This window comes from Castor canadensis, chromosome 6 (assembly GCF_047511655.1).
Source record: "Castor canadensis chromosome 6, mCasCan1.hap1v2, whole genome shotgun sequence".
In the NCBI taxonomy this organism is placed as follows: domain Eukaryota; kingdom Metazoa; phylum Chordata; class Mammalia; order Rodentia; family Castoridae; genus Castor; species Castor canadensis.
The window spans coordinates 79,975,806-79,990,145 of record NC_133391.1 but is presented as its reverse complement, the minus strand read 5'-3'; the positions used below and the strand labels follow the sequence as shown (position 1 = coordinate 79,990,145).

Sequence of the window (14,340 nt, the reverse complement as noted above, 5' to 3'; positions counted from 1 at the left end):
AAGCAGTCACTCCCATGCTAAAAATAATATTGAACATTTATTGAACATATTGTGCCAATCCCAATGGTAAGTGCTTTATCTATGTAATCACATTTAATCTATACTAAAACCTTAAGAGGAAGGTACCAATTAGTCTTACAAATGAGGTAACAAAGCTCAGAAATGGCCACAATGCCAAAGTAGATAGACAAAAGGGAACATTCAGAGGAACTGTGTTCCTTCCACTGATTTCCCTCCACATTCATCCACTTTTTGAAGGCTACTATCTCACAACCATAGCCCTTAAGAATCTACACTCCTCCTAAGATACGGCTTCAGGGAAATACCACAACAGGAGAGAGGCTGCCCCAAATTACACAGATAATACACAGCCAACCTGTCCTGGGTAGCCATTAACTAGCACAAATGCCTTTGGGCAGGACAATTCCAGATCAACAGGAACACCAGCCTGGACTTCAGCCTCTCAAGAAAGAATCATAAGCACCCTAACCTCACCCCATTTTCATTACTATGAAAGTGGCCCACTGCATAATTCGGATTTTAAATACCATCAGAGCACCAATTTTTATGGTATGAGAGAAAAAGACACTTCAACTCCTACATGAGCTTAGCACATGGTGAAAGATTATGACAAATGGATACAGCTTAGGAGGAGACATAAGGATAAAAGCAGCTTCTGCTGATAAAAGTTAGTATTAACATTTTTCTCAGACTAGACTCAATAGAGCTAATATAAATGGGCCAAAATAATTATGGTTCTGAAAGCTCATCTATTTGGTTGGACTATTATCCAAAAGGGACTTACTAACACATGGCCCTTAAGTAAATTCATCAGCATGTTTTTGTTAATTGTGCATCTGCTAAATCTCTCAACAGAGAACAAGGATCTTCATGAGCTGCAAGTTGGGAAGGGAACACAGTCCTAATCCCTCAAGACTCTTGCCAAACCATGCCAGAGACAGTCCAACCTCATGCAATAGCCATTCCCACCCTCAGGGGATCTGGGATCTCGGTCTCATTGTTCTTGAAAAGGCCAAAAGAAAGCACCAACAAGAAAGACATTAAAAGCTCAAAAGGATTTGTGACTCTTAACTGAATGTTCTCTCCTGCTCCATAAAGTGGGAGAGAAAGGTAGAGGAAAAAACAAATGACTTCAGAGAGAAGGTGGAACCTTGCCACCAGCCAGAGGTGAACCTTGGCTGAGCTGGTTTGTTATTAAATTCATCACAATTGTCACTTGTATTTTAAGGGCCTTCGGTTCTCTAGTGCTTTACCCAACATTTAGTGGAAGCCCTGGGGGTTGAGAAAGGTGACCAAGGAGGGTGAAAATGTCAGAAAGCTGAGAAGTCAGGGCTTCTCAAGGGAGGAGAAAAGGAAGGGCACTGGAAGCTGGTCAAGGGCAGGCTGTTGCTGGGACAGGCCAGGGAAACAAGGCCAGAAACCTTAGTGTGCTGCAGGTAGGCCAAAATCAGTCCTTCTTGTGCATTCTTCTCCTACCTGTGACAAAGACAGAAGCCCTGAACAATGAGGTCTGGGTTAATGAAGAAAGGACTGGAAAGAACAGGGAGAAAAGAAGAGAAAAGGAGGATATAGCAGCCTGACAGAGTACAAGAAAGAAGAGAGTAGAACAATCAGAGTCTTACTTTGCAGTACTGGGATTTAAACTCCATATCAAACTCCAGAGAGCTTGAAGGGTTTTCACACTTGCTAAGCAAGAGCTCTACCACTTTGAGCCATAGAACTTTTTTTTTTTTTTTTTGGCAGTACTGAGGTTTGAACTCTACTGCTTGAGGCACGCCTTCCAGAATCTTACTTGGGACTTGTGCTCACCACATAGGCACCCAGCTCCTGGGGGATAATCCTGACCTTCCCAGCTCTGCCTCAGTCTGGATGTATGATTTTGGCCAAGGTACTTAAACTCTCTAACACTAAGTCTCCTCCTTTTCAGAATGAGGATGTTAACTATAGTTGCCCACTTCATAGGGTTCATGGGAGGATTAAATGAGAATACATGCAAAGGACTTAATACAATGCTTGGTACATGAGCATTTATTATTATTTACATCATACCATCATCATCATCTTTTTCCCAAAAAGAAACTATACCATGAGTTTTAAATACAGGGCAGAGGACTCAGGAATGAGGAGAAAGAAGCCACATTTCCCTAAAAAAGAAAAATAAAAGCCCACCCCATTCCATAGCAGCCCTGGTGATGGGGAAGCTTTCTCAAAACTCTTTAGGCCCCCTCTTATTTTTGTTTTTCATTTTTATTAGCATGTATTCATTGTACAGGGAGGATTGGTTGTGACGATTCTGAATAGCCTTACTTTGTACATTGGTTAGAACTCCCCTCCATCTCCCCGCCCCCCCCATCCCACTTAAAGCCATTACAAAAGATTTCATTGTTCTATTTCCTTTATGCATATGAAGCCATCAGCCATATTCCTTCACCTTCATCTCCTCCATTCACTCTCCCACACACACAAGTACCCCCATACACACTGTACCTATTTTACAGTCCTGTCTTTACAGTATTATGAATATACTTTACTTTGTTCAGTTCAATCCCCTCTGTTACTCTCCCTTACCTCTTCCCTCCCCCCACCCACCTCCATTATTCACAGTTTCCAGTATATATTGTTATGTCCTCTACCTGCAAGGATGTAATGCATTTCAATACTGTTGACTATCATTTTTTTTCTTTCCCTCCTCCCCCAAGTGCAATATAGTAGTTTTACTATTACAAACATGTTCTACATATAAATGTGTATATGATCATGTTTGGTTTTGTGTGTGTATTTATCTTTTGGCGCTATCTTCCATATATGAGAGAAAACATGCAGCCTTTGTCTTTCTGAGCCTAGCTTACTTCACTTAACATGATGTCCTCCAATTCCATTCATTTACCTTCAAACAACATAATTTCATTCTTCTTAATGGTTGAATAAAACTCCATTGTGTGTGTGTGTGTGTGTGTGTGTGTGTGTGTGTATAAACACATTTTCTTAATCCATTCACAGGGCTCCTCTTATTTGCAATAAGATACTTACTGGGTTCTGAAGACTGAGGGAGAAGGTAAAGCAGGAGATCAACAGCAGCCCAAGCAACATTCCCAGGGAAGCCATCCTAGGAGGCAGGCCCTGGGGAGCCATTATCAGGACCTGAGGGTATAAGCACAGAAGGTCAGTGGAAAGCTGGTGCCTGGTCCCTCAGCACTGTGATTCCCATAATAGCACTTGCTCCATGTCAAACATTTACAGCATAGAGGCATGACAAGTCATCTACCACTCCGAGATACGTCTAAAGCCTCTATCTCCTGTAACAGATCTGGCTACTTAGGAGGAGATATGAGTTGGTTGAAGGTGTAAACTCTACCAAGACTCTTGTGTGTGCTATAACAACCCTGATCCCTTACTTCCTCATTAATAATTTATCAGGTTGTCGAAAATAGTATTGCTACTGTGGGGGGAAAAAAGGAAATTAACCATTTGCTGTGCATGTGAACAGATGCTGGTCCAAGTCCACATAAGCCTCTAAAAACATCTACTTTAACCATACCCATTATCATATCTAAAGACAAATGGCATTGAGGCAGGCTAGGTTAGGGATCATCTGGGACGGCTCCCCTTGTTGGCTCAAGGGCTCCTCCCCCAGCCCACAGGTGAGAGAAGCTGGTGATGACATAAGGTCTTCCCACCTCCAAGTTCAAGGTGGGATAAAAATGACATACCAAGAGACCTCCCCTCCGCCCCAGCCCTTCTTCTTCCCTTTTCACACCTGGCAAAACCAGTGACTCCCTTCCCTCAATAAAGCTATTCTACCTCACCCCATCCATGTGCTCTGCTTGGATTCTTCTATTTGGAGAACAAAAACCAAGGTCTATTGAGAACAATGACTGCTGCTGATAATAGCATCAGCAACCTCTAAGCCAGCAAAGTTCAACATTTCCAAGCCACAGAGCCTTTCCCATCACCTTTCCAATGATCAAACAAACAAATCAAATGCAGGCCCTAGTAGCTATTAAAATTAAAAAGACATAAGGATGAAAAGACATCCTGTGTTCATGGATTGGATTCTTAATATGATTAATTGGATAAAACTACCCAACACAACACAGAGATTCAATCTCTATCAAAATTTCAATAGTATTTTTTGCAGAAATGGAGAAACATCCTAAAATTTAAATGGAATTTCCTTTTTTGGGGGGGGGAGTAGGGAACAGTACTGGAGTTTGAACTCAGGGCTTTTCAGTTTCTAGACAAGTACTCCCCCACTTAAGCTATGTCCCCAGCCCTTTTGGGTCTTAGTTTGTTTTACAGATAGGATTGCTCACTTTTAACAGGCTGGCCTCAGAGCGCAATCCTCCTACCTCTACCTCCCAAGTACCTGGGATTACAGACATGCTCTATCACACCCAGTTTGCTTTTTGAGATAGGGTCTTGCTAACTTTTTTGCCCATACTGGCCTCAAACCTCAATCCTCCTATCTCTGCCTTCCAAATAGCTAAGATAACAGGCATGCATCACCATGCCCAGCTTCCATATGGATTTTCAAAGGACCTAGAATAGCCAAAACAATACTGAAAAAGAAGAAAGTTAGAGGACTCATACTTCCTGATCTTAAAACTTAACACTAAGCTACAGTAATCAGAGGTGTGGTATGGTGCCTCATGCTTGTAATTCTAGCACTTGGAAGGCTAAGGCAGGAGGATTACAAATTCAACCAGGATGAGCTACATAGTGAATTCAAGGCCAGTTTGGATTATATAATGGACCCTATACACACACACACACACACACACACACACACACACACACACAAAGTGTGGTACTGACATAAAGACAACCATATAAACCAATGGAATAGAACTGAGAGCACAGAAATAATCACATATATAGTTAATTTTCAACAAGGGTGCCAAAACCATTCAATGGAGAAAGGACAATGGGGATCCCTGTTGAACAAACAATGCTGGAACAACTCCCTATCCACAGACAAAAGAATGAAATTGGACCCTTCCATAATATACAAAAACTAATTCAAAATGGATCAGTGACCGAAATTTAAGAGCTAACAGTATAAAACTCTCTTAAAAGAAAACATGAGCACCATCTTTATAACCTTGGATTTGACAATGGTTTCTCAAAGGTAACACCAAAAACACAAGCAACAAAGAGAAAGAGATAAATTGGACTTCATCAAAATTTAAAATACTATATTTCAAAAGACTATATTATCATAGGGCTGGGGGTATAGTTCACTGGTAGACTACTTGCCTAATATGCATGAGGCCCTGGGTTCAATTCCTAGCACAGCAAAAAAAATTATATCAAAAATGTCTAGGGCTGAGAGAGTGGTTCAAGTGGTAGTGTGCCTGCCTAGAAAGTACTGCCAAAAAAAAAAAAGGAAAAAAAGAAAGAAGAATTTCTAAATCTCAACAATAAAAAGGCAAGAAATCCAATTTAAAAATGGGCTTAGACATTTCTCAAAAAAAGATATGTAATATGAAAAGATTCTGAACATCATTAACCATTAGGGAAATGTATATCAAAACCACTCAATATACACACTAAGATAGTTATAATAATTTTTTTTAAAGAAAAATAACAGCTGGACACCAGTGACTCATACCTATAATCCTAACTACTTGGGAGGCAGAGATAAGGATGATTGCAGTTAGAAGCCAGCCTGGGCAAACAATTTGCAAAAACCTTTCTCGAAAATACCCAACACCAAATAGGGCTGGTGGAGTTGCTCAAGTGGTAGAGCACTGCACAGCAAGCATTAGGCCCAGAGTTCAAATCCCAGTAACACCAAAAATAATAATAATAACAAGTATTAGTGAAAGTGTGAATTAAATGAACAATAATACATTGTTGGTGGGAATGTAAAAGAGCACATCTACTCCGGAACACAGTTTGGTGGTTCCTTAAAAAGCTACATATATAATTGCCATATATCTCAGCAATTCTACTCCTAGGCATACATATCAAAAGAACTGAAAACAGACTCAAACAGCTACTTGTATATGAATATTCATATGTAATTATACAAGTATTATTTTCAATATCCAAAAGGAAGAAACAACACAAGTACCCATAAACTGCTAAACAGATTTTTTAAATTTAGTACATCTACACTAAATAAATAAATTTTGTATATAAACACAATGGATTATTATTCAGTCATATAAAAGAATGGAATTATGGTATATGCCACAATACAAATGAACCCTGAAAGCACTGTATCAAGTAAAATAAGCCAAACACAAAAGAGGAAGAGGCAGGAGCATCATGAGTTGGAGGGGACAAAGTTAGTAAGACCCTATCTCAAAAAACACAAACAAAAGGGCTGGGGCTGAAGTGGTAGAGGCTTGTTAAGCATGTAGGAAGCCCTGAGTTCAATCCCCAGTACTATAAAAAAACAGTTATTGTATTATTCCACTTACATGAAATATATGTAAAATAGGCAAATTGACAGAAAGCAGAATCAGTTACCAAGAGTTACCTCGGGTTAGAGAAAAATGTTTAAAAGGAACAAAGTTTCCATTTAGAATAGCAAAATTTAAAAAAAAAAATTGGGGGGAGATTCCAAGATGGCGGCTAGAGGGAGGAAGCAGAAAGCGTGCCTCCTACAGTGAAATCTTGGAGAGACCCTGGAGACACACCTTGCAGGCAAAAACACCGAGAAGAGGCAAAACGTTGACCCCTCCACACCTCCAGCCGGCGCAGAGCATCTCCACTTCAACGGAGAAACCAGGAGGGCCCCCAGGCCACCAGTCACCCACGTCCAGACGGATTGGGAAGATGCGGACAAGGTGAGCTTAGCGGTACCGCAGTACTCCCACAGACAACCCTGGGCCAGAGCAGCACAGCCCCCAGGACAGACCGACCTCCACCCGGGGAAAAAAGAGTCACCTCCCCCAGTGTGCTTGGAAAGGGGAAAGCTTGTAGCAGTGGCAAGGGCGCCTAGGAGAACTCTAAGTAAACAAAGCCTGCAGGGCCAGGTGAGTGTTAAGCTCACCTTGAGATCTGCATAAATAACACCTCCAGCAACAGCAGGCTGACAGCAGCGGGCAAGCCACAGCCCCAGATACCATTCACAGAACTGTCTCCAGACTCTTTTCTTTATTTTTTTTTGTTTTTTCTCTCTCTCCCTACCTCTGATGAGAAAACAACCGAACTATACCTGTATGCTGAAAAACTTACTGAAACTGTATTGGATTTGAACTTGGGACACTTTGTGTGTTTTTGTGTGTGTGTGTGTGTGTGTGCAGTTTTGTTCTACTTTATGCATCCCCTTTGATGAGACAACTACAGAACAACATCTGAGGCACCATCCCCAGGACTGGAGACTGAGACGGACACCAAAATTATTAAGACAGAAACTTCTTTGCATTTGAACTTGGAGGGGTTTGTTTATTTATTTATTTTATTATTTATTTTTCATTTTGTTTTATTTTATTTACATATATATATATTTCTTTCATTTACTTATGTTTTATTTTTATTATTATCTTTATTCTTTTTATTTTTTATTTTCAATCCTCTGTCTCTCTAATGCCTGTTCACCTTACTGTCGATTAGTACACTAACACTCCCTGTTATACCTTTGAAACTTTGTTTGATTCCTTGTTTTGTTTTCTCCTACTTGTCTGTTTATTTCTTTTTACCTTTTCTTTAACTTCTTGCTTTTCATCTCCTCTCACCTTTCCATTCTAAATATTACCATTGTTATTATTACAAGCTAGAAAATACTTAATTGCACACAGTACAGGGACAAAAACAACATGAAGGACAATAACGGGAAGACAGAAAAAACAGGGAAACCAGTTTCCCTACAGCAAAAAATTAGTATAGGAACCAGAGGGAAATGAAGAAAACAGATACTCAGATCCAGACTCCAACAAAATGAAGATAAACTATGCCAAAGAACCCAATGAAGCCCACAAGAATAATTTAAAAGAAGACATACTACAGGTACTCAATGAGAATTTTATAGAGATGATACTGGATAGGGTCAACCAAAATGTACAGGAGACTCTCAAGAATTCCAAGACAAAAAAAATAGAGAATTTGAAAAAGCAAAAGAAGAAATAAAGGAAACCATAGAAACACTGTATAAACACCAAAGTGAAAGAGAGAACACGATTAATAAACAGATAAATGAACTCAGGACAAAAATAGACAACATTAAAGAGGAAACCACCCAGGATATGGAAAACCTCAGAAAAAAGAACGAAACAGAACTGCAAAACAGAACTGCCAATCAAGCAGAACAGAACAACAGAAGACAGAATCTCAGAACTTGAAGATGAAATGGTAATTAAAGGAAAAACCGAAGAACTATTAATTAAACAACTCAAGACCTGTGAAAAGAACATGCAAGAACACACAGACTCCATCAAAAGACCAAACTTGAGAATCATGGGCATCGAAGAAGGAGAAGAGGTGCAAGCGAAGGGAATGCGTAATATATTCAACAAAATAATAACAGAAAATTTCCCAAATCTAGAGAAAGATATTCCCAGACAGATGCAAGAGGCCTCCAGGACACCAAACAGACCAGATCAAAATAGAACTACCCCACAACATATCATCATTAAAACAACAAGTTCAGAAATTAGGGAAAGAATATTGAAGGCTGTAAGAGAGAAAAAACAAATAACATACAAAGGTAAACAGATCAAAATCACAGCAGACTTCTCAACAGAAACATTAAAAGCAAGAAGAGCTTGGGGTGAGATCTTCCGGGCACTGAATGAAATTAACTTCAACCCCAGGATACTCTACCCAGCAAAACTATCATTCAAAATAGATGGAGCAATAAAAGGCTTCCATGATAAGCAGAAACTAAAACAATATGTGACCACAAAGCCACCACTACAAAAGACTCTTCAAGGGATTCTGCACACAGAAAGTGAAACCCAACTTAACCATGAAAAGCCAGGCAGCACCAAACTACAGGAAAAGAAAAAGCAAGACAGTAGAGAGTAACCTCAACTTAGGTACACACAATCAAACCTTCAAACAACGAAGACAACTAAATGGCAGGAATCACCACATACCTATCATTACTAATGCTTAATGTTAATGGACTTAATTCACCCATCAAAAGGCACCGCTTGACGAAATGGATTAAAAAGGAAGATCCAACAATTTTTTGCTTACAGGACACCCATCTCATCGACAGAAATAAGCATAGGCTAAGGATGAAAGGCTAGAAGAAGATTTACCAAGCCAACGGCCCCAGAAAACAGGCAGGAGTAGCAATACTTATCTCTGACAAAGTAGACTTCAAACCTACATTGATCAAATGAGATAAAGAAGGACATTCCATACTAATAAAAGGGGAAATAGACCAAAAGGAAATAATAATTATCAACCTGTATGCACCCAATGTCAACGCACCCAATTTCATCAAACATACCCTGAAGGACCTAAAAGCATATATTAACACCAACACAGTGGTTGTGGGAGACTTTAACACTCCATTATCATCAATAGATAGGTCACCCAAACAAAAAATCAATAAAGAAATCCAAGATCTAAAATATACTATAGATCAAATGCACCTACTTGATGTCTACAGAACATTTCATCCAACTTCTACACAATATACATTCTTCTCAGCAGCCCACAGAACCTTCTCCAAAATAGATCATACCTAGGGCACAAAGCAAGCCTCAGCAAATATAAGAAAATAGAAATTATACCATGCATACTATCGATCACAATGCAATAAAACTACAACTCAACAACAAAAGTAAAGACAAAAAACATGCAAACAGTTGGAAACTGAATAACTCATTACTTAATGAACAATGGGTCATCGATGAAATAAAACAGGAAATGAAAAAGTTCCTGCAAGTCAATGAAAATGAAAACACAACCTACCAGAACCTATGGGACACAGCAAAGGCAGTCCTGAGAGGAAAGTTCATAGCCATAAATGCATATATTAAAAAGACTGAAAGATCCCAAATCAATGACCTAATGATACATCTCAAACTCCTAGAAAAACAAGAACAAGCAAATCCCAAAACAAATAGAAGGTGAGAAATAATAAAAATAAGAGCTGAAATCAATGAAGTAGAAACCAAAAACAACATACAAAGAATTAATGAAACAAAAACTTGGTTCTTTGAAAACATAAACAAGATCGATAGACCCCTGGCAAACCTGACTAAAATGAGGAGAGAAAAAACCCAAATTAGTAGAATCAGGAATGCAAAAGGGGAGATAACAACAAACACCATGGAAGTCCAGGAAATCATCAGAGACTACTTCCAGAACCTATATTCAAACAAATTTGAAAATCTTAAAGAAATGGACAGATTTCTAGATACATATGATCATCCAAAACTGAACCAAGAGGAAATTAATCACCTGAATAGATCTATAACACAAAATGAAATTGAAGCAGCAATCAAGAGTCTCCCCAAAAAGAAAAGTCCAGGACCTGATGGATTCTCTGCTGAATTCTATCAGACCTTTAAAGAAGAACTGATACCAACCCTCCTTAAACTGTTCCACAAAATAGAAAGGGAAGGAAAACTGCCAAACACATTTTATGAAGCCAGTATTACACTTATCCCAAAACCAGGCAAAGACACCTCCAAAAAGGAGAACTATAGGCCAATCTCCTTAATGAACAATGATGCAAAAATCCTCAAGAAAATAATGGCAAACCGAATTCAGCACATCAAAAAGATCATTCACCAAGACCAAGTAGGCTTCATCCCACAAATGAAGGGGTGGTTCAACATACGAAAATCAATAAACGTAATAAACCACATTAACAGAAGCAAAGAAGAAAACCTCTTGTTCTTCTCAATAGATGCAGAAAAAGCCTTTGATAAGATCCAACACCATTTCATGATAAAAGCTCTAAGAAAACTAGGAATAGAAGGAAAGTACCTCAACATTATAAAAGCTATATATGACAAACCTACAGCCAGCATTATACTTAACGGAGAAAAACTGAAACCATTCCCTCTAAAATCAGGACCTAGACAAGGATGCCCACTATCTCCACTCCTATTCAACACAGTACTGGAATTCCTAGCCAGAGCAATTAAGCAAGAAGAAAGAATAAACGGAATACAAATAGATAATGAAACTGTCAAAATATCCCTATTTGCAGACAACATGATTCTATACCTTAAAGACCCAAAACACTCTACTCAGAAGCTCCTAGACACCATCAATAGCTATAGCAAGGTAGCAGGATATAAAATCAACATAGAAAAATCATTAGCATTTCTATACACTAACAACAAGCAAACTGAAAAAGAAAATATGAAAACAATTCCATTTACAATAGCCTCAAAAAAAATCAAATACCTAGGTGTAAACCTAACAAAAGATGTGAATGACCTCTACAAGGAAAACTATACACTTCTGAAGAAAGAGATTGAGGAAGACTATAGAAAGTGGAGAGATCTCCCATGCTCATGGATTGGTAGAATCAACATAGTAAAAATGTCTATACTCCCAAAAGTAATCTACATGTTTAATGCAATTACCTTCAAAATTCCAAGGACATTCATTAAAGAGATTGAAAAATCTACCGTGAAATTTATATGGAAACACAAGAGGCCACGAATAGCCAAGGCAATACTCAGTCAAAAGAACAATGCTGGAGGCATCACGATACCTGACTTCAAACTATATTACAAAGCAATAACAATAAAAACAGCATGGTAATGGCACAAAAACAGACATGAAGACCAGTGGAACAGAACAGAGGACCCAGATATGAAGCCACACAACTATAACCAACTTGTCTTTGACAAAGGAGCTAAAAATATACGATGGAGAAATAGCAGCCTCTTCAACAAAAACTGCTGGGAAAACTGGTTAGCAGTCTGCAAAAAACTGAAACTAGATCCATGTATATCACCCTATACCAATATTAACTCAAAATGGATCAAGGATCTCAATATCAGACTACAAACTCTAAAGTTGATATAGGAAAGAGTAGGAAATACTCTGGAGTTAGTAGGTATAGGTAAGAACTTTCTCAATGAAACACCAGCAGCACAGCAACTAAGAGATAGCATAGATAAATGGGACCTCATAAAACTAAAAAGCTTCTGTTCATCAAAAGAAATGGTCTCTAAACTGAAGAAAACACCCACAGAGTGGGAGAAAATATTTGCCAGATACACATCAGACAAAGAACTGATAACCAGAATATATAGGGAACTTAAAAAACTAAATTCTCCCAAAACTAATGAACCAATAAAGAAATGGGCAAGTGAACTAAACAGAACTTTCTCAAAAGAAGAAATTCAAATGGCCAAAAATACATGAAAAAATGCTCACCATCTCTAGCAATGAAGAAAATACAAATTAAAACCACACTAAGATTCCACCTCACCCCTGTTAGAATAGCCATCATTAGCAACACCACCAACAACAGGTGTTGGCTAGGATGAGGGGAAAAAGGAGCCCTCTTACACTGTTGGTGGGAATGTAAACTAGTACAACCACTCTGGAAAAAAATTTGGAGGCTATTTAAAAAGCTAAACATTGATCTACCATTTGATCCAGCAATACCACTCTTGGGGATATACCCAAAAGTCTGTGACACAGGTTACTCCAGAGGCACCTGCACACCCATGTTTATTGCGGCACTATTCACAATAGCCAATTTATGGAAACAGCCAAGATGCCCCACCACTGACGAATGGATTAAGAAAATGTGGTATCTATACACAATGGAATTTTATGCAGCCATGAAGAAGAACGAAATGTTATCATTCGCTGGTAAATGGATGGAATTGGAGAACATCATTCTGAGTGAGGTTAGCCTGGCCCAGAAGACCAAAAATCGTATGTTCTCCCTCATATGTGGACATTAGATCAAGGGCAAACACAGCAATGGGATTGTCCTTTGAGCACCTGATAAAAGCGAGAGCACACAAGGGAGGGGTGAGGATAGGTAAGACACCTAAAAAATTAGCTAGCATTTGTTGCCCTTAACGCAGAGAAACTAAAGCAGATACCTTAAAAGCAACTGAGGCCAATAGGAAAAGGGGACCAGGAACTAGAGAAAAGGTGAGATCAAAAAGAATTAAGCTAGAAGGTAACACACACGCACAGGAAATTAATGTGAGTCAACTCCCTGTATAGCTATCCTTATGTCAACCAGCAAAAACCCTTGTTCCTTCCTATTATGGCTTATACTCTCTCTTCAACAAAATTAGAAATAACGGCAAAATAGTTTATGCTGGGTATTGAGGGGGTGGGAGGGAGAAGGAGGGGGCAGAGTGGGTGGTAAGGGAGGTGGTGGGGGCAGGGGGGAGAAATGACCCAAGCCTTGTATGCACATATGAATAATAAAACAATAAAAAAAATTGGGCAGTAAACTAGAGTAGAAGTCAAGAAAACTAAATCCAAGGGTGGACGAGTAGTTTAAGCGGTAGAAAAAAAGAAAGAAGGAAAGAAAATTTAATCTAAATTGGCAAATAATATAAAAAAGAAAGGTATAAGGGGAAAAAAACAAAAATTAAACTGGTTATGGTGGCACACACCTGTAATCCCAGCATTCGGGAAGCTGAGGCAGGAGGATTATGAGTTCACGCTAGCCGAGGCTACATAGGAAGACTCTATCTCAAAAAAAATTAAACAATTAGAACAAACAAACCTTAGAAAAAGTTCAAAATGTGTCAGTATTAATCCAGATCCATATAAGAGGTTTTTGTATATAGCCCTGTCCCTAATGCATCTCATTAGGAAGTTTACTTAGTTTACTTAAGTGAATTAATTACAAGAGGCATCTCTGAAGAGTGTGGTGTTTCTCTCTCCTACTCCTGTCATGTTCCTCCCCGTTCCATTTCAACAACTGGTTCCATGACATTATTGCAGTGGGATCCAAACCCCTAGCTGAAACGGCTCTCAGAAGTTATTACCCCTCTGCCCAGCCCACACCTTCTCGGGCAGACAGAAATGTTCCCTAAGGACATCTGCAGCCCTGAAAGAACACAGCCCTGCTGGACCAGCACTGTGCTAAAAAAGCACATCCAAATGGAAAAGCAAAGGTTTGGGAGCTAAAAATAGCTGCTTTACTTACACAGCGGCAAAAGCCTTTGCTTTCTGCCAGTCCCCCTCCCCTTTTTGTGGACAAAGTGGAACTGCTGAGTGCCACACAAGCGCCCCACAGTAGCCTGGCTCCCTGGGGACACCAATCACACTGAAAGACAGAGAGTTCATATCACCACAGTAGATTTTGGACAGGTGCCTGGCCATGCCTAGGGATGAGGGAAAGGAGCCAGGCTGGGTAAGGATGAACAAGGAATAGGAGCTGACACATCAGGGAGAAGGCTAAAGAGC

General features: G+C 39.3%; 1 protein-coding gene across 4 annotated transcripts in view; it reads right to left on the bottom strand.

Moving 5' to 3' along the window:
* Sil1 (SIL1 nucleotide exchange factor) overlaps positions 1-14,340 on the bottom strand; it is a 269,870-nt gene that overhangs the window by 187,237 nt on the left and 68,293 nt on the right. For all 4 annotated transcript variants that reach the window (XR_012449050.1, XR_012449049.1, XR_012449048.1 and 1 more), the window contains one exon: positions 3,052-3,162. Coding sequence is in view for 1 of the 4 variants with exons in the window: in XM_074076917.1 (XP_073933018.1) it covers positions 3,052-3,153 (102 nt within the window). In the remaining 3 variants the exon portion in view is untranslated. The remainder of the gene's footprint in view (positions 1-3,051; positions 3,163-14,340) is intronic.